The 27,367-nt window shown below is 39.6% G+C and overlaps 2 protein-coding genes and 1 long non-coding RNA gene across 3 annotated transcripts in view; 1 reads left to right on the forward strand and 2 right to left on the reverse strand.

Annotated features, from left to right (window-relative positions):
- The window catches only part of LOC126262857 (uncharacterized), a 101,127-nt gene extending 97,681 nt beyond the window's left edge, over nt 1-3,446 (reverse strand). Inside the window, exon 1 of the long non-coding RNA XR_007546769.1 lies at nt 3,318-3,446. This is a non-coding gene — a long non-coding RNA (uncharacterized LOC126262857). The remainder of the gene's footprint in view (nt 1-3,317) is intronic.
- Nucleotides 1-11,300, forward strand: part of LOC126262854 (CWF19-like protein 1) — a 167,945-nt gene extending 156,645 nt beyond the window's left edge. Inside the window, exons 11-12 of the mRNA XM_049959721.1 lie at nt 1,114-1,274; nt 11,093-11,300. Coding sequence (XP_049815678.1) covers nt 1,114-1,274; nt 11,093-11,231 — 300 coding nt within the window. The 3' untranslated portion in view covers nt 11,232-11,300. The remainder of the gene's footprint in view (nt 1-1,113; nt 1,275-11,092) is intronic.
- Nucleotides 11,301-13,193: 1,893 nt separating this feature from the next.
- On the reverse strand, nt 13,194-24,045 carry LOC126262858 (uncharacterized). Its single transcript, XM_049959723.1, has 3 exons — nt 23,905-24,045; nt 13,709-13,853; nt 13,194-13,617 (listed from the first exon to the last, which is right to left on the reverse strand). Exons 1-3 carry the CDS (start codon nt 23,968-23,970, stop codon nt 13,481-13,483), a joined length of 348 nt encoding a protein of 115 aa, XP_049815680.1. The 5' UTR covers nt 23,971-24,045; the 3' UTR covers nt 13,194-13,480.
- Nucleotides 24,046-27,367: the final 3,322 nt, after the last annotated feature.

The raw sequence follows: 27,367 nt of genomic DNA on the forward strand, positions 1-27,367 counted from the left end.
GTTCGCTCTCTCCAGTTAGCTTTTATTTCATCCCTCTCCAATACTTCAAGTTATACGTAGTTTCTGAATTCTTGTGAGTACTACCCTTTTCACACAATCCATTATTTCTCAGCAACTGAAGTTTTTTCCTTCTTAATCGACCACTTATCTGCCTCTTTCTTCCAAAGTGTATATTACTCCCTTCATTGGAGATTTATTAGCAACATTTATCTGTTTGGATTTTATCCTGTTATGAACTGTCTCTCTTGAAAATGAGACATGATGTATCCTTTATTTTGAGAAATCATTCTCTGAAAATTTATTTTTCTGTATTTGTTTCTTTAACTTCCAAAATGGGAAACATTAAAATTAAACCTGTCCACAAATGAAAGACTGGTTTAAACACCATAGGTCTTTACTGGACAAAGCCCTAACGGAGGAGCTACACCCATGCTTACCTCTGGCTTTTGAGCTGACATACGCATCCAGTTATAGAGGGATGTAGTTGTGGACTTTGAACCCATAAATCTTATCACAGATGCAGGTAGTTTCCATTCCTACCTCCCTTGTGTCAAATTTTAGTGTGAATAGCAAACATCTCTATCAAACTCAAAGATCAGTTTATATACTCAGTAAACACACACACACACACACACACACACACACACACACACACACACATGTCAAACGTATCGTCTTCAAATACTAAAGAGAAAAACAATTAGGAACAAATTCTTATGAAGACAGAAACCTGGGCGAGATGTATCACGTACCATGAAATGGCAGATCAGTATGTTATGTTAATGAAATTCCTGCAACTCGTAGTTTTCATCATTGCCACTTCGTCTGACTTTAACGTGAATTTTGTTTTGAACTGTGTCTCAGATGTTATTAAGAAATATAGTGGATAATAAAGGAACAACACCAACATGCACAGATTGATTTATAGTTCTTGAACCAGAATGTGGCTCATTGCTTCAAATAATTACATTGTTATTTATGGTAATAATAGTTTCTAACGTGAATGTTACAAAGACAGTTCATTTTATATAAACAAAAAGTGACAAAGAATGAAAGGTCAGCCTCATAGTTGTAAGACATTTAGCTATAACACTGCATTTAATTACTTTTTAGGATTATGCCGAAGGTGAAGGAATACAACTGGATGAACTTCCAGAACATGCAAAATTAGATCAGATAGCACCTCCAGGGACTCCATACTTTTATGCTGAATTGCCTTCTGGTGAAAAGCTTTTCCACAGAATCAAGAAAAACTTCCCATTGCAATTTGGAAGGTAATTATGAATAAAAGTATCCTGTTTATACAGTAAATAACTTTAACATTAATAAAGACATTCTTTTATTTGTATTTTCCTACAGGCAGCATCTTATAATTTCCATATTAATGTGTGCTTTTGCAGCCTCTAATCATACCTACTTAGCATTTTGCACTTTCTATCAATTTCACATTTTTACGTATCTGTATTCCCTTTTGCCTACTTCGTTTTTTATATTTTATGCTTTTGTTAGTTAGTTCAATATGTGCTGTGTTATCTCTTGATTCCTAGTAGTCCTTGTCTTTTTGCTTATTTGATTCTTTGTAGCCTTCACTATTTTCTCCCTCAAAGCTAACCATTTGTCTCCTGCTGGATGGACTGTAATCAAATTATAACACTTTTTCTTTTTAATAAAAAGGGCACTAAAACACAAGACACTAGCAATTAACAATGGTACACATTGGAATAAAAGACCATGGAACCGCTAGAAGTGAAAACAAGGGGGGGGGGGGGGGGGGCATGGAATACACTGAAATATTATACATGCACACAGCCATTCAGATGCAATCAGCACAAAAGCTATAGTACATAAAATTTTCTGTTGTATTTCTATTTCCATCTATTGCTGCCTAACGTTCATCATAAAACTCTCAGTGACCTCTCGTTCTTTCAGTTTATCCAAGTTGTGTCTCATTAATCTTCTAGCTTTTTGCAGTTTCTTCAGTGTCATTCTACAGTTCATAATCAATAAATTATGCTCAGAGTCAGTATCTGCCCGTGGAAATCTTTTTCAGTTTAAATTTTGATTTCTAAATCTCTGCCGTACATATAGGAGCAATTAGAAAGTTATTTAACATCAATCAACATACAACTTTATTTACACAGAAATTACAGAACATAGAAGTTACATAATGCCTTTACCTATAAATGCACAGATATAGAAAAAAATCTGTGATTACATTTGGCAATCTCCCGCATCCTCCCCATGCTGGTCTATCTCTAGGGGTACAACCAGCTGGGCTGGCCTAATGAGAGGTCTTCCATCAGTAATGCCAAGGATGGCTGTGCATCTCTTTCCTTTTGCCACATGCCCCATAAGAGGACTTCATCTTGGTGAAGGACTCTGTCTCAGACTTGAATCTTCACCAGTTTTTCCATTTAGGAATTTGGCTTGGAAATCACACAATAGCATGAGATACTCTTTGCTCCAGAAATCTTGTGCTGTTTTCCAATAAAATCTGAATTCTCTCATCATGTCTGTTACGATAGGTGGCTCAGGTCCTGTTGGCAATGTTGAGAGTCTCTTGATTTGTAGTTCTTGAACCAGAAAGTGACTCATTATTTCAAATGATTACATAGATATTTATTACAATAATAGTTTCTAATGGGAAAGTGAGAAAGAGAACACTTTGTCTTCAGTGTGGGAGATTGGCTTCACGTTGATGGTGGCTTCCTTTTCTGCGCTGAAGTGCCCAAGTACTTTTTGGACACGTCTTTTGGTCATCAGCAGAGATGACCATCTGTGGTTCTGTTATCCCTTTGTCAGTTGCATAAAATTTTTGGACGTTTTATGCTGTAGGTAGTATGTGGAATGACCATAAATCTTTGTAGTGCCAACAAAAATTGATTCGTTGTTGCATTGTGGGCTGTATGTAGGTGATTGGCTCTAGTCACAGCACAGACGAACAGTAAAACAGCCGACAGATGAACAGTAAAACATAGCCGTGCTGGATAGCCTCGTGGTCTGAGGTGCCTTGCCACAGTTCATGCTCCCCCCCCCCCGCCCCCGCCCCCGCCCCCGCCCCCTCCCCTGGGGATTTCAGTCCTCCCTCAGGTATGGATGTGTATGTGTGTGTTGTCCTTAGTGTAAGTTAGTTTACATTAAATTAAGTAGTGTGTAAGCCTACAGACTGATGACCTCAGCAGTTTGGTCCCATAGGAACTTCCAACAATTCAAATTTTAACAGTACAACATAGCATTTCGTTGTTAGACAAAAATCAAACAATGGAAAATCCAGAATGGAATGTAACAATATGATGAAAAGGAAAGTAGCTACTCACCATATAGCAGAGGTGGTGAGCTGCAGATAGGCACAACGGAAAAACTGTCACAAATAATCTACTGGCCAACAAGGCCTTTGTCAAAAATATACCACACACACACACACACACACACACACACACACACACACACACACACACGCGCGCGCGTACGTGTGTTAGTAGTAGTAGTAGGAGGAGGAGGAGGAGGAGGAGGAGGATAGGGACAGTGAAGTGCTGCTGGGGAATGCGCAGGGACGAAGTGGAGAGAGGGTAGGGCAGCTAGACGCAGTCGGGAGGTTAGACGGTGGGCAGGGGTGAGGTGGGGATGGGGGGTAGTGGAAAAGGAGAGAAGTAAAAAGACTAGGTATATTGGTCGAGTGAGGGCTGTGTAGTGCTGGAAGGGGAACAGGGAAGGGGCTGGATGGGTGAGGGCAATGACTAGTGTTTAAGTTTGAGTCCAGGGTTATGGGAACGTAGGGAGAGTTCCCCCTGCGCAATTCAGAAAAGATGGTGTTGGTGAGAAGGATCCATATGGAATGAAGGATGTCGTGTTGGGCAGTGTGCTTAGCAACAGCGTGGTCCACTTGTGGCTCCATCTCCATGAGGTTGTCGCGCGGTGTGATGACACCCTCTGGCGACTGCTGTTGCCACGCTGCCCTCTTGACCCGTGAATCTGAGGGAAGAGAGACTGAAATACCATCGTGTATGTGACATAAGTGAAGTTGATTTTGATGGCGGCGCTGCAAAACCTTCTGGACCTGAAAGAAGATAATGCAAGCACCAAGTCAACAGATGATCTTGCCTTGCACCCACTGTCTGCTGCTGCTAAAAACCCTGCAAAAGACAATATCATGCAGCGCCAGATGCTGAGGAGGGTGGAGCAGTGTGTTATGGCGGTGGCTGTGAAGCAGTTGTGCCAGCAATGGTGCATCTCATGGGTGCGAACGATATGAGGTGAGAAACAGTTGCAATGCTTGATCCCTGCTGTGTACAGAGCAAAATTTGGCCATCTGCTGCTTGAATGTTCTGACTAAACATTTGCTTCACCATTTGATGGTGGATGGAATGGTGCACTAGTTAAATGCAGTATGCCATTGTTTTCACAGAATGTTTGAAATTCATGTGACGTTGACTGAGGCCCGTTGTCGGACACTATTACTGCAGGTAAACCTTCTGCGCAAAAAATCAGTGATAACACTTGAACTGTGCTACATGACGTCGTCGAGATCAATGGCCCAGCAAATGAAAACTTGCTATATGAGTCAACCACAGTTAACCAGCGAGTGTTCCAAAAGGGTCCCGCAAAGTCTATGTGCACACGTTGCCATGGCGATAAGACCAAGCAGAGAACTTTTGTGGCAGAGCAGACTGATTTTCCGCACATGCGTGACACTGTGGCACATCTGTTCTATTTCGGCACCCATACCCTGCCAAGTACAGTTGACAACGCGCTGTTTCAAACAAACAATCCCCCAATGTTCTTGGTGAAGTAACTGCAACACTTCTTTTTGCAAAGGATTAGGGATCAACACACGTGATTGGAAACTATCATTCTCAACAAGAATTACACCTTTCTGTACAGCAAGGCTATGCTGACGTGCAAAGTATCAACACACTACAGTGTTCTTTATGCGATTCAATGAGGCCAAGATGTGTGAATATAATTGAGCAAAATGTTCAAACCTGGATCAGTGTACATGGCCTGTGCATTTTCCTATAGTTCAATGGAAAAGACTGAAGCAGTTCAGAACAACAAGATGCAGCAGAAGCATCAAAGTCTGTATCAGGGCCAATCGGATGGTGTGGAAGTGCGTCCACATTACCATGCTGAGCTGTCGGATGATACACAACCTCGTAATGGTATTGAGACAGCAACAAAGTCCACCTTTGCAAGTTTCGAGCAGTTCGTATAGGAACTGGTTTTGTCCAATGAAACAAGGAGTGCAAAGGCCTGTGATCTGTTACTAAGTAGAATTTTCTGCCATACAAATAGTGGTGAAATTTGGTGACACCATACAAAATAGCCAAAGCCTCTTTTTCAATTTGTGAATAGTTACACTGAGCTTTGGACAAAACTTTTGATGTGAAAGCAATATGTCTGGCTTTATTGCCAATTCTGTGCAAAAGCACTGCACCGATTCTGTAGGAGGAAATATCACCTTGCAATACAACTGGTTTCTCAGGATCAAAGTGAACTAAGCATCGATCACTGAGCAATGCATCTTGAAGTTTTTGAAAAGCTACTTAGCACTCATCTGTCCAAACAAAGGGGACATTCTTGTGACGCAAGCGATACAGCATTCGGTATAAACCAAATATAATAGTTCATTTTCCCTAAAACTGACTGCAATTCTGTGATATTGCGAGGAACTGGCAAGTCTTGTATGGCAAACAAATGTGACTGAAGAGGATGTACACCTTCACTGTTTATGACATGACCAAGATACTGCAACTCAGGTCTAAAAAAATTACACTTGTCCAGTCTGTACTTTAGTCTTGCCTCAGATAAAACATGAAATAAAACATGTAAATTTGCAATATGTTCGCCAGGTGTACAACCTGCTACTACAATACCGTCCAAATAGTTTGAACAGTTTGGCACTAGTGCAGTCAGCTGTTCCAAATACTGTTGGAAGATGGCGGGTACGGAAGTGCTGCCAAAAGGCAAATGCAAATTTTTAAACAAGCCCAAATGAGTATTCAGTACACACACTTTTTGAGAGTCTTCATCGAGCGGTATTTGAAAATACGTGTTGTGCAAATCAATTTTTGAAAAGTAGCGTCTAGCACCTAATTTGTCCATGAGATCCTCTGGGTGTGGCAGTGAATAAGTAGCAATGACAGTTTGTGGATTGACTGTAGACTTAAAGGTAACACAGAGGCGGATACAACCTGAAGGTTTGGGGAGCAAAAACAGTGGACTTGCCCATTGACTAGCTGATAAGAGAGCAGTTACTCCCATTATCTTGCAGCAGCAACTTTGTCTCGTAATGCAATGGGAACAGTTCTGGCCCGGCAAAATTTTGGCTAAGCATTGTCTTTCAATGTAATATGTGCAACAAAATTGTTAGCTTTACCTACACCTTCAGAAAAGAGTTCCGGGAATTCTTCTACCAAGCTAGCTACACTGTCCTTTGCATTGAATGCAGACACTGACAGCACATTGCCCTGAATATTAAAGCCAAACAAATCGAAAGAATCAAGACCAAATATGTTCTCGCACTCGCGTGATTGTAGCTCTGTAAAGTCACTGTCCACATATGTGAGCGATACTTAGCAGGCAAAGTACGTTCCGAGAACGGAAATGTCTTGTCCATTATAAGCAAAGAGAGTACATCCTGAAACAGATGGAGTTCTTGTTAGAAGAGATAGGTGGGGTCCTGACAGTGCAAAAGACTTGTGGGGAAATTTGCAGACTACCTAATAATGTACTACCCACAGCAGCCCTCTATGTTCAATCAGTTAGGATGTACACCGTTAGTCAGGATGTACAGTGTTCTGGCATAACCCCAAGTGCTGGAACGAAGATGCGGAACGCAAGAGCAGAGAAGGCAGTGAGGAAATGGCAGCTAATGGTGCGCAGAATTGGACCGCGCTGCACCAAGAGCGACACCTGGAAGAAGTGAACTTAAGCACCACTCCTGCTAGCCTTGGCCACTCAGATTGGCACCAGTTCATGGACATTAGTTATCAGTGACACATGGAAAGTTGCCTGAACAATCACATATCAAGGGCTCTAAATTATATTGCAAGTCACCCCTCATTTGTGACTACTACTTGTAAATCTCCAAAGTTAAGTATTGTCAATTTGTTTTCTATAAATAAAACTACTAATGTTATTTGTTTGAATTGTTGTATAGCATTCCAAGAATGCAACATCCTTTAGGCACCCTAGAAGCAACGAGTTGGCAAGACCCCACAACTGGTGACGAGTCCACACACGGCCTCCGTGCCTGATGGCCATGGACTTTTTTTGTTGTTGTTGCTGGTGCCTTAATCTTCTCTTGTCTTTCCTTTGCAGGGGCGCATATTGCTTTAACAATTTCTTTTCCTTTTGGATGATCAGTGTTTTCAAGTGGGCATTGCAGAACATTTCTTTGTACATCTTTTTGTCTATGTGTTGCATTTGTGTCTTCCAACATGATCCCCCCACCTGTCCCGCCCCCTGCTCAGGCACTGCAGCCCCAAGCATTAGATGCCACACAACTCATGCAGATAATGGTAGGAAGTGCAGTGTTCAAACTTATCCAGAAGTTACATCCTAACACCACTCAGAGTGAACTGTCATAAGAATGAGTACTTGCTTCGTTAACTAACTATTATGATCAACAAGTGAATGTGGTAGAAGCTAGGTATCAGTTTTTCAATTGCAAAAAACGGTTAGAACAAACTTATCGTGAGTGGGTAACAGATTTGTAGGGTATGACCAAGAAATACAAATTCAAATGTGCTTGTGGTGCTTTATATTCAGATGTTATGTTGCATGATGTGATTGTATACAATGTGCCTGATGTCAAAATCAGAGAACAAATTTTGAAACAGTCTGATCCATCATTTCAGCAGATAGTGCAAATACTTGATCAGTATGATTCCGGTGCCTTGTCGGCTCATATACTTTAGCAGTCAGTTATTTGTTGGGTTGAGTCCCTTAGTTGTGATCACCCCATTCTGCACAGGCAGTGTACACTAGCCACACCGGTCAAACAACCTTCCACACCGCCTAAGCAGTTCGCTAAACAGGTGGCTACACAGGCGAACAGAATTAAGTCTTGCCCTTGCTGTTGTACATGGCACAAATGCCAAGACTGCCCCTCCCGACAAGCTTGGTGTTATGCTTGTGGTAGGAAAGGACATGTGCAATCTGTGTGTTTGCAACAAAACAGACATAAGAATTCGGCCTACTCACAAAACTATTATCACAAGGCCCATGTGATTAATGCAGTATATTCCAATCTGCAACTAGCAAGCGTGCAGTTTTGTCAGTGATACGTCAGTCAACAAACTTTTTGTTCATTTGCTTATTTGTGGGAAAAGTGTGAAATTTCAGTTGCACACAGGTGCCCCTCTCACATTGCTAAATCGTTACACATGTGAACTGTTAGGCTCCCCACCCTTGTCTAAAAAATAGATGTTTGTCGAGAGTTGCCAAGTTTGGACTGAATCAGTAGAGGATTTGAACTGTTCCAATAAATGAGCCCAATGCTGAATGTCACTGGAAAATGGCTCTAATGTGATTAGTGGCAGCTGAACACTGTGAACACACAACTGTGTAATCCATGGTATATCAGGCTTCTACTGTTTTTCAATCAAGAGTGTTGAGTGACTTCTGTTATTTTGGAGTGTTGTGCAGGAACCAAATTACAGCATTTGTGGAGTACACTCAGTACCACTGTCACATTGGAAGATAAAATTGCCAGCCGCAGTGGCCGAGCAGTTCTAGGCGCGCGACTGCTATGGTCACAGGTTTTGTTCCTGCCTCGGGCATGGATGTGTGTGTTGTCCTTAGGTTAGTTAGGTTTAAGTAGTTCTAAGTTTGAGGGGACTGATTACCTCTGATGTTAAGTCCCATAGTGCTCAGAGCCATTTGAACCATTTTGAAGATAAAATTATTTTTGTTTGTGTCTATACTCTGCAAAGCACAGTAAGGCATGTGGCAAGAACTGAATTGCCTTCCTGCTTTATGGCTTCAATTGTGGTAGCCACATGTTTGGGCTTCAGCTTTGTATGTGTTAGATGTAAAGGTAAAATCATTGTACTATTATTACCTTTTATGTACAAAAAATTTCATTCCTTTCATTCCTTTCATTACGAGCTGAATTAACCACTGTCTCACATTGTTTACTGATCATATAGCAAAAAACGTTTGTTCAAATATGCAATTTATTTTCCTTTTACTTCAGCCTCCACACTGAAGTCAGTGTTTATGATTCCTGATACTAAATTTCAAACGAAGAAAAAGCATATTCTGATGCATTGGAAGAGCAGATACAACCTTGTTCAGTGCAAAACAATGAAAGTAGTTTGTTCCACAACACCATCCAAATTGGGCATTGTTCCGTCTTGATTTTTGTAAAGAAACTTGTTTTCATATTAACTTAATATGTTACAGTAGATCAACTGAAAATATGGTCATTCAAGTATACATCTGACTTTCAAAAAAAAAAAAAAAGTTATCTTGTTCGTACACATGTTCACAATGTATGTTTGCATTTTCAGCTGTTTTCAATATTTAGTTTATTGTTGACAGTTATTTCTGAAAAATATGGATTAAAGAGTTTGCATTAAATTTTTCGTAAAAAATGGAATAAAATACAGCACAGCATTTTAAGTGTTTTCTGTGGCTGTTGACGAATCCACTGTGAGTGAGACAAGAGTTTACAAGTGGTATAAATGTTTCCATAGAGGGTTGAGAAGATGTTGAAAAAGACGACCACTGTGGATGTCCCGGCACATCAGTTACTGACAACAATGTGGAAGAAGTAAAGAAAATGGTTCTGTAAAATTGCTGAATCACTATCAGAAAGGTTGCTAATAATGTCACCATATCTCATGCTCATGCCAAGCAATTTTTTCACATTTTGGGCATGAAAAGTGAAGCAGCAAATTTTGTTCCAAAATTTTTGAATTTTGACAAAAAACGATGGATGTTGGTAGACATTGTTCAGGAATCCTGAATGAAGTTGACGATCTACAACTTCTAAAGAAGGTTATAACAGGTGACGAAACATGGATATATAGGTACGACGTCAAAACCAATGCCCAATCATCCCAGTGGAAATTGCCTTAAGAGCCAGTACCAAAAACAACCAGAATTGTGGCAAAACCACTTGTGAAAATTGCATCATGATAATGCTTCCGCTTAAACCTCAGTGCTTGTTCATAATTTTTTGGCAAAAGACAAAACAATTACATTGCCTCACTACCGCATCGCACTCGACATGACTCCTTTCTATTCCTGAAGCTGAAGAGAACCATGAGAGGATGTGATTTTGCGACCATTGATGAGATAAAAACAGAATCACCGAAGGAGCTGAACACCATAACGAAAAGTGAATCACAGAAGTGCTTCCATATTGGAAAATGATGATGTTGAATAAATAAAGATTCTTTAAGAAAAATCCTCATTACTGTTTGATCACACCACGTATATCAACAGACATGTAACTGTTTGTTTAGTATTCATAACTCCACTCCTTTCCACAGTGGCTGTAGATTACGCTACAGAAAGTATTAATTTAATGAATCTAGTCATGAAAATTATCAGTCTTGTTTTGTTTTACCAGACCGAATTTTTATCGTGGACAAATGACTCCGAAAGAGTGCAGCCACCTGTCTTGCAGTAAAAGAAATGAACAGCCCACTTTCAAATTCTCTCTCTCTCTCTCTCTCTCTCTCTCTATCTCTCTGTCTGTCTTGTCATTGACTATATTTTTTGTTGCTTGTAGCATTGCCAGTTTAGTGACACCCCCAATCCTCCCATTTCGCTGTAGATATTAGCATAACTATGTTTTTCCTTTTTTTTCCAAAGGGAGTAAACTCCAAAAGCTTCTTTTGGATTAGGGAAAATTATCCTCTTCTTATCAGCCAGAAACAATTTTTGGAGGATGACTTGAAATTATTTTATTCATAGTTTAAGGAATTTTTCCGTAAATTGACACCTGATTATAACTGTAGTGCAGAGTCATTATATACTGTTATTGCTTGCTCAGTTTATTATTTTTCAATCATATATAATAAATTCACACTATGCGGTCATACCATGTGGTATTAAATCATTGGTTTTGGTGTTCCAGAGATGTTCTGGCCAGTGAGTCAGTACTGAATATGGTGGATCGAGCAGATTGGAGAGACTGTAAAGTTTCTAAGGAAGAAGAAACCGAATTGACGAAAACTTTTAGGGCCTCTTTTCAGCCATTTGATTTTACTGTTTAAACATAATTTTATAATGAACATTTCAAGAAAATTTTTATTGTTTGAATAAATAATTAAGTTTATAAGAACAAAGTACAAAATGAACTTTATTTGGTATAGAAGAGAAGTGCCTACTTACCACTCAATATCCCCGTTTCTTATAAAAATACCATTATCTCAATAAAACTTGTAAAAGTGAAAGTTTATCCTCCATTTTACTAACTAATGTTAAAATATTTAAAATTATCACAAGGAGTTAAACAATAATGAAACAAAACTTCCATTGTTATATGTTGTATCACTCAAAGCCTATGTATACACTAGTGTGTAATATACAACAATACACAAATTATCTGCTGATGGACTATGTGAGAAGCAAAGTAAGAAACACAATCCAGCTGCTATCAGAAGAATGGAATATTTAACACAAAACTGCATTTAAGTAAATCGGATGTTTTCCAACCAGATTTTGCCAGGCACACCTGGCATTTTCATACTATTTACATCCAACAGATATTATTTTCCAAGAAATGTTGTATTTTCCCACTGTTACTATTTTGGAGTGGCTTGCAAAATTTCTACTTAGGAAGAACCTGAGTTTACACTCTAATCTCTATGGCTAAGTGCCAAAGCAACAGTTATATATATATGTAATAATTATGGTTTCAGTTTTTGTCAGTGTGGTAACTCTGTACTAATAATTTAATGTAGACCTATCTTAGCAAAATAGTACATAGACTTTTTTCACAAAAAGAGGTGAACTCAACTGTGTGTGTGTGTGGGGGGGGGGGGGGGGGGGCGCATGGCGCGCGCACGTTAGAAGAAGGCCTTTTGGCCGAAAGCTCACTTCTTTAGCAGTCATTTTGTTGTGCCTGTCTGCGACAACAACATTATTCTACACACAAATATCAAGCTTTCGCAACCCACGGTTGCTTCATCAGAAAGAGGGAAGGAAAGGGAAAGACAAAAGGATGTGGGTTTTAAGGGAGAGGGTAAGGAGTCATTCCAATCCGGAGCGGAAAGACTTACCTTAGGGGGAAAAAGGGACAGGGACAGGGACAGGGACAGGGACAGGGACAGGGACAGGTACACACACACACACACACACACACACACACACACACACACACACACACACACACAAGCAGACATATGTAAAGGCAAAGAGTTTGGGCAGAGATGTCAGTTGAGGCGGAAGTACAGAGGCAAAGATGTTGAGTGACAAATGATGAACGAGGGGTGGCAACTTGAAATTAGCTGAGGTTGAGGCCAGGTGGGTAACGGGAAGAGAGTATATATTGAAGGGCAAGTTCCCATCTCCGGAGTTCTGGTAGGTTGGTGTCAGTGGGAAGTATCCACATAACCCAGACGGTGTAACACTGTGCCAAGATGTGCTGGCCGTGCACCAAGGCATGTTTAGCCACAGGGTGATCCTCATTACCAAAAAACACTGTCTGCCTGTGTCCATTCATGTGAATGGACAGTTTGTTGGTGGTCATTCCCACATATATACTTAGGCTATTGTGTAAGATTCAATTAGCAAGCATTCCTAATGGGAGAAATCACACAAACAAATGTCATGTAAAAAAAGAAAGAAAAATATATCTAAAAAGAAAGATGATGAGACTTACCAAACAAAAGCGCTGGCAGGTCGATAGACACACAAACAAACACAAATATACACACAAAATTCAAGCTTTCGCAACAAACTGTTGCCTCATCAGGAAAGAGGGAAGGAGAGGGAAAGACGAAAGGATGTGGGTTTTAAGGGAGAGGGTAAGGAGTCATTCCAATCACGGGAGCGGAAAGACTTACCTTAGGGGGAAAAAAGGACAGGTATACACTCGCACACGCACACATATCCATCCACACATACAGACACAAGCAGACATATTTAAAGACCACAAGATATATGATAGTTAGCAGGAACTGAAAGGTAGACAGATAAGCACATTGTCCAATAATTTGAAGAACAAAAAGAAATGGTAGCTCAGAACTTTATTACAATTAAGCTCCATTATTTTTATATACAACATATCAGGTAAAACTATGTAATAATTGTAGTCTCATTGTTTTATCTAAGATGAAGTTCATTCATCTTCAGCAATGAGCAACTCCACAGCTTAAGACATTTTGTATTCACCTAGTTTTTGTTTTAGAAATAACTGGAGAGAATGCATGCAGCTATTAAACCATAAATCACTTAACTGACACTAGCAATTCTCTTTCATCTCAGTTGTCTTTGTATTTGCTAAATTATTGTGTCACATTTATTTTGAAAGGCTTGACGGTTGAGGTATACGGTATTTCAACATTTCAATTTCAGCTTCAAAATATGAGGTATTGTGGTATGAGTAATATTCAGGATTTTTATATTCGCCGTCTTTGGATGCCCCAGGTCCTACTCCTAGAAAGAAAAAAAAAAAAAGAGAGACTTTTCAATTTTTAAGCTTCATTTCCTGAACATACTAAATCTGTGATTATTGTTTTGTGTATACCTCCTGAAGGTACTTGGTAAACTGCTGCACTTAAACCAGGAACGTCTACTGATGTTATACTTGGTGGTACTTTACTTCCAGTTCCACTTGGTTGCTTGGGAGAAGCTGGTTTGCTACCAACACAGTAGCATCTACTTCCAGATACCTGCAAAATTTTTTTGTTTCAGTGGTAAACCTTTTAAGATATGTATATCAGCATTCTTTATGCTCAATTTGGACACGAGTCTACATGTATTGAAGAATATTTCATTGTTAGGTAAAAGTAAAATCATCATCAGTACTAGTGTAATATTACCGTAAAAAATAGCTCCACAAAATGATTATGTCAAAAGAACTTTAGTTGGATTGTAATTCTCTATTGCTTCTTATTTTGAAATGTTACTTTTTATGGCATACTGTGCTAATATTCCAAGGTTGTTATTCTGTGGTTCTGATCTGCATGTCCCAATGGTCTTATTTCTTCTTTCAAAATAAACTTGCTTTTGCCACAAGTTATGTTATTGCAATTCCCTTTAATGAAGAAATGTTAACCTAATGCATTTCTACATCAAAACTATTATCAGCAATACAGTCGCTGTGCAAATAAATAATTGCATAATACAGAAAATTCAGCTGGTGAGAACCACTATTGTGTGAAAAAGATTTAACATAAAATTAGTTTTCAGAGGTTAAAGTGATTCTTCAGATCCATAGTGCTGCAATTACACTAATAAATTAAAATTTCCTCTTGCCTCACTATTGGCTCCCTACAACTCAACCTGACAAGTTTTAGGTATTACAAACTTGAAATATATCTCACATACCAGGTGTGTTGTTGCCGATATACATCTGTAATTCACAACTTTATTGTGTGAAAGAGGCTACTAACATGTATCATTTCCCATTTTCTCTTCCATTTGTGTATGATACTTGGGAAGATTTACCATCAGTAAGCATCTGTATAAGCTTTAATTTATCTTATTTTACCATCATGGCTATTTCACAACAGACATGTAGGAAGAAGTAACAAGTTGCTCGAATTTCCTTCTAATATACTTTTTCAAAATTATTAAATTAACCTTTGTGTGAGAATGCCTTTCTTGTAGCAGCTGCCATTGGAAATGGGTGAGCTTTTCTGTCGACACACAACTGCCGAACAAACTTGTGATGAATTCATTTAGGCGAACAGCTCGTTGGTGGTCATTTCCACATAAATGCTGTGCAGAGATCCTCTGATGGGGTAGAATAAGCCTGCGAGGGATTGGAGTAAATGTGTCTGGGTGTGTGTATTGAACACATCTTACATTTGTATCTTCCACAGACCCATGTGGCATGGGGCTGGAAGTGAATGTGGCATTAAGATGAACCAGGATATTGCATAGATTGGTTTGGAGGCAGAATACAATTTTGGGAGTGAGTGAGAAAGATTGTGAGTAAGATGTTCCTCATTTCCAGGCAAGATGGTAGATAGTTGAAGCCCTAGCCCTGGAATTGTTTCTGTCCATGCTGATATTGGGCTATGATGAGGGTGCTCCTTCACAGCTCATTTTTGAGGGTGGTCTGAGGGTTAGGAGTGTGTGAGGGTATGGTGTAGAAATTATGTCTGCAGACTAGGTTTAGGGGGTAGTGCAGCATATTGGGCAACGTAATTCTTATCACTGCAAATGCATTGTCCATGGCTGGCCCAACTATATGGGGGTGATTTTTTGGTGTGTCAGGTATGGCAGCTACCAAAATGCAGGTACTGTTGATAGTGAGCTTGATATGGACACAGGTGTGTGTTGAGACAGAGGTGGGTGTCAGTATCCAGGAAGGTGGCATATTGGACGCAGGATGACCAGGTTAAGAGAATGGGAGAGTAGGTGTTGAGGCTATGGGGGAATGAGGATAGGGTAGACGAGGGTTTGTGGTCTAGATGATCCCAGTCTTCTTCGTTCACCTCCCCCTCCCCCCTTTCCGATGACTCAATGCCTCTATTATTGAGTTGTTACCTGACTCCTAAATTATTTACATTCTGTAAAAGTCTAGATCTGGCATACTTACCTGTTTCATGCAACAGTGTTGTCAGTGCTCACTGTAAGGTATGATGGGAAAGAAAAAGGGTGTCAGCTACTGGGTCTAGGCACCCAATTAGAGAGCAGCTGACAGACTACATGTTTCAAAGGAATATAGTCACATTTTCACATCAGTAATCACAGCCTTCAAAATCTTAACACATTCAGAAGAAATATGCAAATATTTTTAGAACCAAGATATTTTTAGAACCAAGATTATTAATTTAATTTTAGCTTTGCTTTTTGTTCCCAACCAACTGCAAACTTGTTATTCTTCACATATTTGGAAGAAACAATGTATGTTACAACAAACATTATTAATTTAATTTTTATATCAAAGTAATCAGCAACCAGTTGCATAAAAGAAATTTAATTTCTTAACCAGTTTCAGGCACTTGGTGTCCTTCTTCAGGAAGTTATACCTATTGCCTTACTTGTGACTGTCAACAATAAAATGCATACAGCAAAGTGCCGCGGTAAAAGAAAACAAGAGCAATAATAACTGATTACTTATTACTCCGGTATTTTTTTAGTACTATGGCATTTTGCTGTATGCATCTTTCTGACGACATTCGCAAGTATTGTGATAGGTGTAACCTTCTGAAGAAGGGCACTAAGTGCCCGAAACCAGTTAAGAAAGTAAATTTCTTTTATGCAACTAACTGCTGATTATTTCGATATGTACAACTGCGGTTACTGAGGATGAATAAAATATTAAATTTAACTTTTGCAAGTAAAACCATCATATTCCAGCCTAACCTAGGCCTCTGGCTAAGCTACAGATCAGTGTCATCACAACCAGATATTTTAGCTTTCACATTTGTTGGCTTTGCCAAGTCACAACCAAACTGTCACATTCCAATCTCACCACAACCTTGCAATGTGTGACATACATAGAAAGAGTGTCACATATTCATGACAACAAAGATTATAAGTTTAAACAGTGCTCTTGGGTCCCAACCTAATTGCAGTCTTGGAAATTGTGACATATTTGAAAAATAAAAGTAGCTGAACATTTGTGACAAGCCAAATTATAAATTTTACCACTGCACATGCACAACAATGAAATTTATAACCTTGTTTGTCACAAATTTTTCGCTATTGCTGTAAGAGCTTTGCTATCGGGTCTCAACCAAATTCATGACATATTTGGGGAAAAAAAAACCACAGTCAAATATTTGTGACAACACTGAATAACTGAACTGTATCTATTTCAATCCTAGAAATTCATTGCTCATTTCCTCGCCTCTCATTGGTATCATCCCATTGGGTATGTGAAACTGACATGTTGCCAACCAATAAACAGTAGAGGAATGCTGCCATTACTGCTGCTGGCCCTGATCTACACTTCAGCTTTTACATTACACTAGGATTTTCGACTGAAATGTTTCCTTGGGATTTTTCCAATAAACATATTTATTTTAGTCAGAACTGTTTCATCACCAAACTGAGCTTTACTGCTGTAGCAGGACCAGTGGGAAATAAATGCCATGTACAAGTAATAAAATACTATGGTAAGCACTTGAAGATGGGCTTTTAAAGCACAATAAGCATCATGGTTTTTACTCAAAACCTTGATTGTGACTCAAGTCTACTTCTTACTTTATGAGTGTAAAACAGTCACACCTCCAAAATAGGCTCTATATATAAAATAAGTTTTAGAACTACCTTCTGAAAAAGAAAGTCAAGAAAGTAAAAAATAAATGGTACAGAACATCACACAGTCGTTTTTTATTTTTATTCAAATGTCATCACAGCTACATTAGCTCAAAGTGTACTACTTCTTTTCCTTCAGCGTTTGTCCCGCGTGCCTGTGGGGTTCGCTACATGGGTCCGTTGTCTCCATTTCACTCTATCATGGGCTGCATCTGGGTGAATGTTCATGCATTTAAGGTCTTTATGAATTGTATCAGCCCAACGTTGCTTAGGTCGTCCCTTGGTTCTACTGCCGACGATTTCAAGTGTGTAACCCGCCTTGGCAATAGAGTCATCACCGGCCTGTAAAACATGCCCAAACCATTGAAGACTACTCTCATGCATCTTGTCTTGGATCAGTGCAACACCAAACTGTTCCCTAATGCTGTCATTAGAAACGTGATCTAACTTAGTGAGGCCGCTGTCCACCTTAGCATCTTCGTTTCCATTATGCTTAGGCGGCGTTCTGTCTCAACTGTAGTCGGCCAGCACTCACAACTATACAAGGCAACCGGTCGGATGACAGTGCGATAGAGTTTTGATTTTAAATTATCTTTCCTCCTGCGGTTGCAAGTGACTCCGGTTGTTGTTCGCCACCTCATCCAGGCTGCCTGAGTTCTGGTGTTGACCTCTTCAGTGAGTCGGCCATCAACGGTGATCGTGGAACCAAGGTATTTAAACTTACTCACATGAGTCAGATCTTCACCATTAATCATGATGGTTCCAATTTCACGTCTGTCTGATGTCATGTACTCGGTTTTCTTCAAATTAAGGTGCAAACCGTCCATTCGGTGTGATGGGAACACCATAACTGCTGGAAGGTCATCTGGGCCAGTGGCTTTCCCAGGCTTCATTTTGCTCAAAGCAGTCTTTACCTCTGCGACTGCAAATTCTCTTATGGGCCCTTCAACAGCATGGCCAATGGGTATTGGTCGATGGGGGAACCCTTCTGTTGAGATCTTCTTGAAGTAGCTGCACCATCGTTCTTTGGCCTTCTTCCAGTCAACTAGCAGATTACCGGTCTCATCATTGACTCCGTAGAACTGATGAACATCATATGAATTGCAATGTCTTGCTTTAGTGAGTCGATATAAGTCCCGCTCTCCTTCACATGTGTCAAATTTTGCATATAGATCATCATAACGTGAGGATTTGGTTGCTGCTACAGCCTGTTTTGCATCTCTTCGGGCTGTTCTGTACGCATTCCATCGCTCTGGTGTTTTATCGGTGACTCATGATACAATCGTTTCTTTGTGTGTACCGTGTCTTTGACGGTGTCATTCCAAATCCACGCATCTCTATCAATCCCCCGTCGTCCTCAAAGTGTAAAAAGCAATTATAATTGCAACACAGTAACAAAAGGGTCCCCTTCTGCTTTGACTATTGACATCACCAATGAACTTTTGTACAGGTGTTGTGACAGACTGATATGTAGGACTGCCCCAGGTCAGGGTTATGTAGGAAGGTGATGCCAACAAGTATGTCAAAAATACGAAGCTGCCACGCTCCCTCCCCCTAGGTATTTTTGACATTTACAGCAACAAATTGAAACATAACACATCCCAATGACAGGTTGTAGAATCTTAGTTTGTTTCAATTGAGAGAAGCCAATGAATGTGCTTGACAATACTCTTTTATATAAATTGTGTATTCCATAGTTATCTTTATATTCTACTTTCTCAATTTGATCTGATATTTTAAGGTAATATCCAAATTCCGAAATACCAAGCAAGATAGCACAGTCATGTCACACTGGACTCGCATTTGGGAGTACAATGGTTCAAACCTGCGTCCGACCATCCAGATTTAGGCTTTCCATGATTTCCCTAAATCACTCCACGCAAATGCTGGGATTGTTCCTGTGAAAGGACAACCTTTCCTAATCTGAGCTTGTGCTCCATCTCTAATGGCCTCATTGTCAACTGGACGTTAAACACTAACCTTCTCCTCCTCCTCGTCCAAATTCGCAAGGGGTTTCGATACTTTGTTGAAATACATGATTGTATGAAACCATCACTGGTCAAAGCTGACTGGTTACATAGTATTTCTCAATACCTCCACAAAAATAGTTCCCACTATTTAAAAAAAAAGAAAAAAACTATTGCTAACCAAGACTGCACAAAAAACTGTACATCTGATATGCTCTACATCATGTTCTTTTCAAACGAACTTAATTAAATCTCTAATCACTATTCTGTGCGTGAACATCCAATAAGATAAGTACAAAATTATTGTGCAGTCATTAACAGACCAAGGAAGGAAGATTGGGATACAATATCCTGCTGAGATGGAGCTCAAACTGGGCAAGGGTGGGGAAAGAAAACCACTGTGACCTGTTCAGACACATCTTAACCTTTCTAAGTAAAGTATAGAATTCAAACAATGGAAAATCCAGGATGGAATAATGATGATATTATGAGAAGGATAGATTGCTACTCACCATTTAGCACACATGCTGAGTCACAGACAGACACAATAAAAAGACTGTTAAACACGTAAGCTTTCAGCCAGAAGGCATTCTTCTGAAACAGACACCACACACACACATTCACGCAGATGCAGCTGACACGAACATGACCACTGTGTTTGTGCGAATGTGTGTGTGTATGTTGTCTATTTCAGAAGAAGGCCTTCTGGCCGAAAGCTTACATGATTAGTAGTGTTTTCATTGTGCCTGTCTGCGACTTAACATCTCTGCTGTATGGTGTGGAGCAGTCTCTACTTTTCATAATATTGTCTTAAAGTACACCTCACTCTTTTAATACACTGATGCACTGACCAGCCACATGACTCAGATTTTAAGCTTCACTGATTGAACAGACTGTGTTATACTATCATCAACTGGACCTACTTCTATACAATTGATTATTAGTTTTATTTTTACAATTAAAATGAATTCCATGATGCCCCTTTAATAATTTCACAAATACAGTTTTCTAGTTGAGAGGAATTCACACAGCACTTTCAGTGTGTTAGAGGGTTCTCAGCATATGCTGGTCAACGATTTACTTTTTTGAAATCTGTGGCTAACTAGTACCAAGTTGCTGGTACACTGTGCCAGATAGCTGTTTTTTTTTTTTTAAACAATGGTTATTTTCATTGTATTGGGCCAAAGAAACCTCTCATATAAATAATTATGGTGACAAAGAAACCAAACATAGCATTAGTCTAAGGAATAGGGGTTTACTTCTAATAGCACATTAACCTTGATTACTAAACCCTCACAAAATGTATGAATTCCTATGGGACCAAACTGCCAAGGTCATCGGCCCCTAGACTTACTACTTGATCTAATTTACGCTAAGAACAAAACACACATCCATACCTGAGGAAGGACTCAAACATTCAGTGGGAGGGGGCGCACAATCCGTGACATGGCGCATCAGACCGCACGGCCACTACGTGCAGCACAAATTTTACAATTGCAGTTCCTACAATCTGGACATGTGGTTTTGAGTACCTTGATGGCAAACATTGTTTTTAACAATGGCTGAATTATTTACTGCCAAAATCCAGCACTAAGCTGAAACTTGTGCTTGCTTTGTAAACGTTCTGAATGTTTACTAATGGTGTGCCTGTTTGCTGATAGTCAGCATATTTGTTTCGTGGCTTAGAATTTATATTAGTATGGCATCTTTGATGAAATATCAACCAGTCACAGTTAGAAGAGTGTGAATTTACATCACATTTCCCCCTTCAGTGCTGATCTCATCTTTGATGATGATGAGGTCCCATACTCCGAGGAGCGTAGGGAATGATGCGGGAGATCCACACCGCCGACTAGGCAAGGTCCTAGCGGAGGTGGTTTGCCATTGCCTTCCTCCAACTGTAATGGGGATGAATGATGATGATGATGAAGACAACACAACAACACCCGGTCATCTCGAGGCAGGGAAAATACCTGACCCCACCAGGAATCAAACCCGGGCCCCCATGCGCGGGAAGCGAGAATGTTACTGCAAGACCACGAGCTGCAGAATCTCATCTTTAGCTACTAAAATTTGCACAACATACATGGTGCTGAGTTTGATTTTGACACTAACATACTGGGTGGTTTGCTCAAAGAAACTGACAAGAATAGATAATTTAGCAAAGAGGATGATGATGATGATGTGTGTACAGATGACAGTGATGTAGCCCCACACTTTCAAGCAGCAAATGAGGAAAACGAGGAATCAGAAGAAGGATCCCTGAGTGGCCATGGAAGACTGAGCTAGGTCATGCTTAGATTATAATAGTAGTGTCTAAAGTAGAAGACTACTCATTTTGTGTGTAAAATACCTTCGCAGTTATGATGATGATGATTATTTATAACCAATGGATAACAGTTATGACTTATTTTCCAATAAGATTTTGAGCAGTAAATTTGTCAAGTTATAAGGTGTAAAACATGCCATTTTGTACTTATTTTGTATGTAACAAACCACTGGAGATCTAACAATTGCAATTAACTAGCACTTAGCCTATATATGACTTCCTTTGAATAAAATCTATAGTAGTAAAATTTATAACGATTTAGTAGCAATGTAATATTTTCCCCTCTTTAGTGTTCAAGGGTTAATTGGAAAAAATTCATTAATAAGCTGGTGAGACATAGTTTGGCATGCAGTAGACCTACATGTATGTGCCCACTGAAGGCAGGAGTCTACCAAAACTGTAACCAAAAGCAGTTCACAGGTCCAATAATTATTAAATTCTATATTTTCTACATCGGCACATTTTTTAGTGAAGCTGCAAACCATAGCACTCACAGTCACCAAGGTTGAAACCAAAAGAGGAGATTACAAGGGCCTATCAAACGAAACCTGGTAAGAAACTGAATAAAGACTCAGCATGGAAGAAGGAAGGAAGATATTAGAGTTTGACAACTCATTGAGGTCACTAGAAGAGAAGGAATGAAGATTTGGGTTTAACATCCCTTCGACATCAAGGTCATTAGAGACGGAACAACCTCTGTATGGATTGTCAGGCATGGATTTGAACTGTCGTCCTCCCGAATGCGAGTCCAGTTTGCTAACCACTGCACCACCTCGCTTGGTATGTCAGACTGGAGAAGAAAATTAACCATGGACTTTCAAAGGAATCATCCACACAGATGCATTAAGTAATTTACGCAAATCATGGAAAACCTACATCTCGATGACTGCACTAGGGTTGGAACCCCCTTGCCATTGTCCCAAGCAAAAGCTCTGTGTATTACCTCTCTCAGTAACACCCATTATGGGACTGGGTATTTCTCACAGTGCCAAGTCTATATATGGAGATGGAAATCAGCAATTGGTACAGCTGTGGTAACTACAATCATTCAGATCATTTCGTTTTGACTGCAGAAAACACTGTTGTTGGGGAAGTCAGAGAGATTAAAAACTCCTGAATGGCATTGCAGTAATATTAGTCATAGTTAACTCAACCATATCATTCATTCATGGTGCGGCTCACTTCACGAAGTGTCTGCCCTGGAAAATGACTCCCGAATCGAAATGACGTTTATCCAAATGAACAATTTTTGTGGTATGCTGAATCTGGTGATGCTTTCCTTGATAAAATTGTCAACGGATGAAACTCTTAGGTGCACTTCAGTTAACAATAATAATGGGGGGGCTAAGGATTTTTTTAAGAAATTCATAATGGTTTCACAGAACATAGACAGTGAACGATTAATATTTTCTGAATAAAAGCTTGGCTGTCTGCATATTATAACTAACAATTCGAAACACACTTAATACATAGGGAATAAGTATGGAAGTCAGTTCTCATCACCCCAAACCAAACAATTTCCTATCACCAGAAACAATTAGGCCTATCTAGCTTAACTCTGAGCAGGGGATTCCGAGTTTCCATATAACAAGACCATCTCCAACCTCCCCTTTCCAAAATTGACGCACAATTTAGATACATGTTAAAACCTTAAGAACCAACTGGTAGCAATAAGTCCTATTCTGCACAAGCTCTCATCCTTTACTAAATAAGTTTTGTTGAGTGCTACAGGACTTATACTGTGTGTGGGGAGATTGAATCTAAATGCAATAAAGCCATGTGTATGAGGGTCCTACAGAAAAAAATTAATCTGTATCCATTAATATTTTTTTTTCCATTCACATGTAGCTGCATACAGTAATCTTTCGTGAGTAACTAAGACGAATGTAAAAGTTTTACTTAACAATTTTTTTTCTTACAAAAGGAACAACTGAAGGTTTTAAATGAAACAAGAACGAACTGTACCTCATCGTTTCTCACGCAGTAATATTACTTTACGTTACTTCCAACGTCCTCACTGCTACGAAATCCTTAATTATGCAGTAAACTCATTTCATTAGTTACTCTTTCGTTTCTGGATATGGAAACAATACACAGTATGTACTCGTTCTAGATTTGTGTGTGTGGATAATTCACTATTAAGCAAGTTCGACACATTTCTTTTAACATATTCACGATTGCGTACGTCACCAAATCCACAAGGTGCGATACCTTTCGATTTATGTTGCTGAGGAATGACAGGCGTATTATACTGCTGGCCATTTTAAAATACTTCATTTATTTACAATAACACAGCCGTTCCCTTAACTTTGTCCGCTGTGGCCGAATTCCCTTATGAACTCGTCAGAGATGATACGCACATGCTTTTCAAAGTCACAGGTACCAATGCATATGCAACAATCTATCTGCGTAGATTTTTTTTATTTTATTGGCTTCTAGCATAATGACTTTTTAGCCATCACAAATTAAATGTATTGATACATATACACATAGCAAAGTAACATTTGTTCTTCTTCATTCATATATGTCCTCAGACACAATTGACAGTTAACCACTTAGTTGTTAATTCATTTCTTTAGTTAAGTTCACTGGTCACAATTCCGTTTAAATTTTTATATCGTCTTTAGCTAAAAGTCTGGATATGGCGTTGTAGAACCTCCTGGTTGTGTCTTCGAGAACTGGGATCGTGCACAGTGGTTTAAGCTCCCATACAGGCGTCTAAAGGCCCGTCCACACGCAACGATCTGTCTGCGCAAATGTCTGCGCACATCACATCTGAGCAGACAGATCGTTGCGTGTGGACAGAAGATTTGCACCAACCTGAGGTGTGTGCAAACCTGGAAGTTGGAGGTTTGAGCGAAACCTCTCAAATCTGTGGGTTCAAACCACATCTGCGCAGACAAGTTGGAGCGTGTGGACAGGAGATCGCCGCAAATCTGGCGCGAAACAGCTGTTTGCTCAGTCTAGTGTTTGTAATTGTGCGCACAGGGCATTAAAATGGCTGATACTCTTTAGTGTTCTCGAGAGCTTGTAAGTGAATTCATTGAAATATATAGAAACCACCCATTTTTGTGGAAGATTTAAAGTAAAGAATATAGTGCCCGAGACAGCAGCATACAATGTTCTAATTGAAAAATTGCGGGCAGTTGACGCTTTGGCAAACAGAGAAACAGTAATATATATTTTTAAAAAATTCGTTGCGAACTGTTTACAGAAAAGAGTTATCCAAAGTTCAGAAATCTAGATCTGTTGTAGGAGTAGATCAAGTATACCAGCCAACGTTATGGTATTTTGATCTGCTTGGCAAGCCGTTCGTGAGGAGCAATTGTCCTTCTCATACACGTATTTTTTCTCATAATATAAGGGGTTACAAGTGTCGACATCCATCCGCAAAGAATTTCGCCAGTCGTTAGGTTCGCCCAGCAACTCTCGCAGTAAATTTACGTGAGAAAACTGCTTTCGCTTTATCAGCCACTGTCTACACCATTTTGACCGCTTTCTCTGTTTCCTGCGGTTGGTCTGAATGTTTTTTCCAACACAAGTTGCGAACACAGACCACAACAGAACTTTCTCCATTTCTATAATTCAAAATAACTGAATTAATTTTTTGACGTTTACGGGGAGCGTAGTCGCTTGCAACTGATATTTCTTTTCTACACCGACAGATGGCGGGCGAGTAGTAGACTGGGGTTTGTGTCGTGTGAACACACCACATTTGCAGCGATCTTTTGCATGTACAGACATCTGCGCCGATGTCTGCGCAGACAGATCGTTGCGTGTGGACCGGGCTTAAAGCTAGCAAAATGAGGGATGCTCAACTACCGCACCTACCGATAGATGGCTCTACCAGCTGATTACTGTCGTCTGTATTGCCCGCCATATTCGAATTTGGCATGAAGTTTCTCTCGGTCTGTACGGTGTATAAGGAATTACGGACTATCGAAATGGTGATTTCTTGTTCCGCTTTCAATTGTACGAAGCGATGGAGTAAGGAGAGTGACTTACCATTTCACAGGTAATACGACTACCGATACAATACGATAAAAATACAGACTTAGTGTGTTTGCTAATTCGATGTTTTTGAACAGGTTTCCTCTAAAGCACCCAGAGCTACTAAAGACATGGATTACTTCCGTGAAGCGGAAAGATTTTAATCCTGCGTCTTGCAGTTTTCTTTGCGGAAACCGTTTCCGACAAGATGATTACGTAATGAGCCCTGGAACGTGGGAGAAACGTTTCAAACCCGAAGCAGTGCCATAGTTTTTGACTTTCCGACACATTTGATGCACCAAATAAACAGCCACGACGACATGTTGTTAGGATTTTGAGTGACAACGATGATTCTCCATTTGAGGTAGCTAATTACTTTCCTTGCTGTGTGTGCGCGCTTTTTACTTTTGTGAATTTATTTCGTACGCTACATAGGTCTAAGCAATGTTGTAATACAGGTCCATATTTTTGTTTTTAGCGTTCTGTCATGAAATCCGTGCTCGATTTGCCCATTGTAGACGCTACTGATTGCGTGGAGAATGTTGTCAATGAGAATTCTTCCGTGGAAAGCATGTCCCACTTATCCAATGCAGAAGCTGCGAATTGTGTCGAAAACGTTAGTATAAGGATGTTTACACACCCCCAACGTTTTCTTATAATATTTTTTCATCAAAACTTGAATTATTTCAATCGTATATAACGAAATTATTTCCTTATTTGGAGTGCAGTTGGTTCTTCAGTAATTGATTGTGGTATACAGTCGAAAGTATAAATGGAAGACAAAGCGACCGAAACTTACATTTTTTTTTCTCAGACATTGTGCACGAATTAAAACGTAAACTGAAGTGTGTCCGTGAAAAAATTCGAAGAAGAAAGTGTTTTCCGTGGATGACATCATAAGTTCATTGAAGGAGAAGGGGCATCTTCCTGAGAAGTTACATAACTTCCTCAATCATCAGAAAGGAACACAAGTGGAATTAGTGTGCAATTTAGTGAACAACTCTCTCTCATCAAAGGGTAATAGATACACAACAAATGTGAAAATGTTTGCGATGACTGTGTACTTTTATTCACCAGCAGCATATGAACACCTGAAAAAATTAATGCCTCTGGCCCATTGATTTCAAAATGGGTGGCAAGTGTAGACTGTGAACCTGGCTTCTTAAAAGATGTTTTCAAGTACATTGTAAGGGACCAGTTCAGCGATTCATGTCTAATTGTAGACAGTATGGGAATTAGGAAGCAAGTAGTTTGGGATCAAGGAACTAAGCAATACACAGGTTTTTTAGAGTTTGGTGGGGAAGTGCCTCAGTCAGAAGAAGTAATAGAGGCATCTGAGGCTCTGGGTTTCATGCTTGTCTCTATTAAAGGCAAATTTAAATGCCTGATTGCATACTTCTTTATCAACGGTGTACAGGCAAATAATCAGGCCACACTGATAAAATCTGCTTTAGAGAGGCTGCATAGTTCTGGCATTAGGGTTTGGTGTGTTACATGTGATGGCTGTAAGGTAAATATAAGCACTTTACGTTCACTTGGCTGTACTTTAAATTTTTACAAGGGTGATTTTAAAAGCTACTTTCCTCATCCTGTGGAAAAATACAATGTTTAGTGTATCTTGGACATGTGCCATATGATTAAGTTTGCCAGAAATGCTCTAGCAGAAGTATCTGCTATTGAGTCT

The sequence above is a fragment of the Schistocerca nitens genome, chromosome 6, assembly GCF_023898315.1.
Source record: "Schistocerca nitens isolate TAMUIC-IGC-003100 chromosome 6, iqSchNite1.1, whole genome shotgun sequence".
Lineage (NCBI taxonomy): Eukaryota > Metazoa > Arthropoda > Insecta > Orthoptera > Acrididae > Schistocerca > Schistocerca nitens.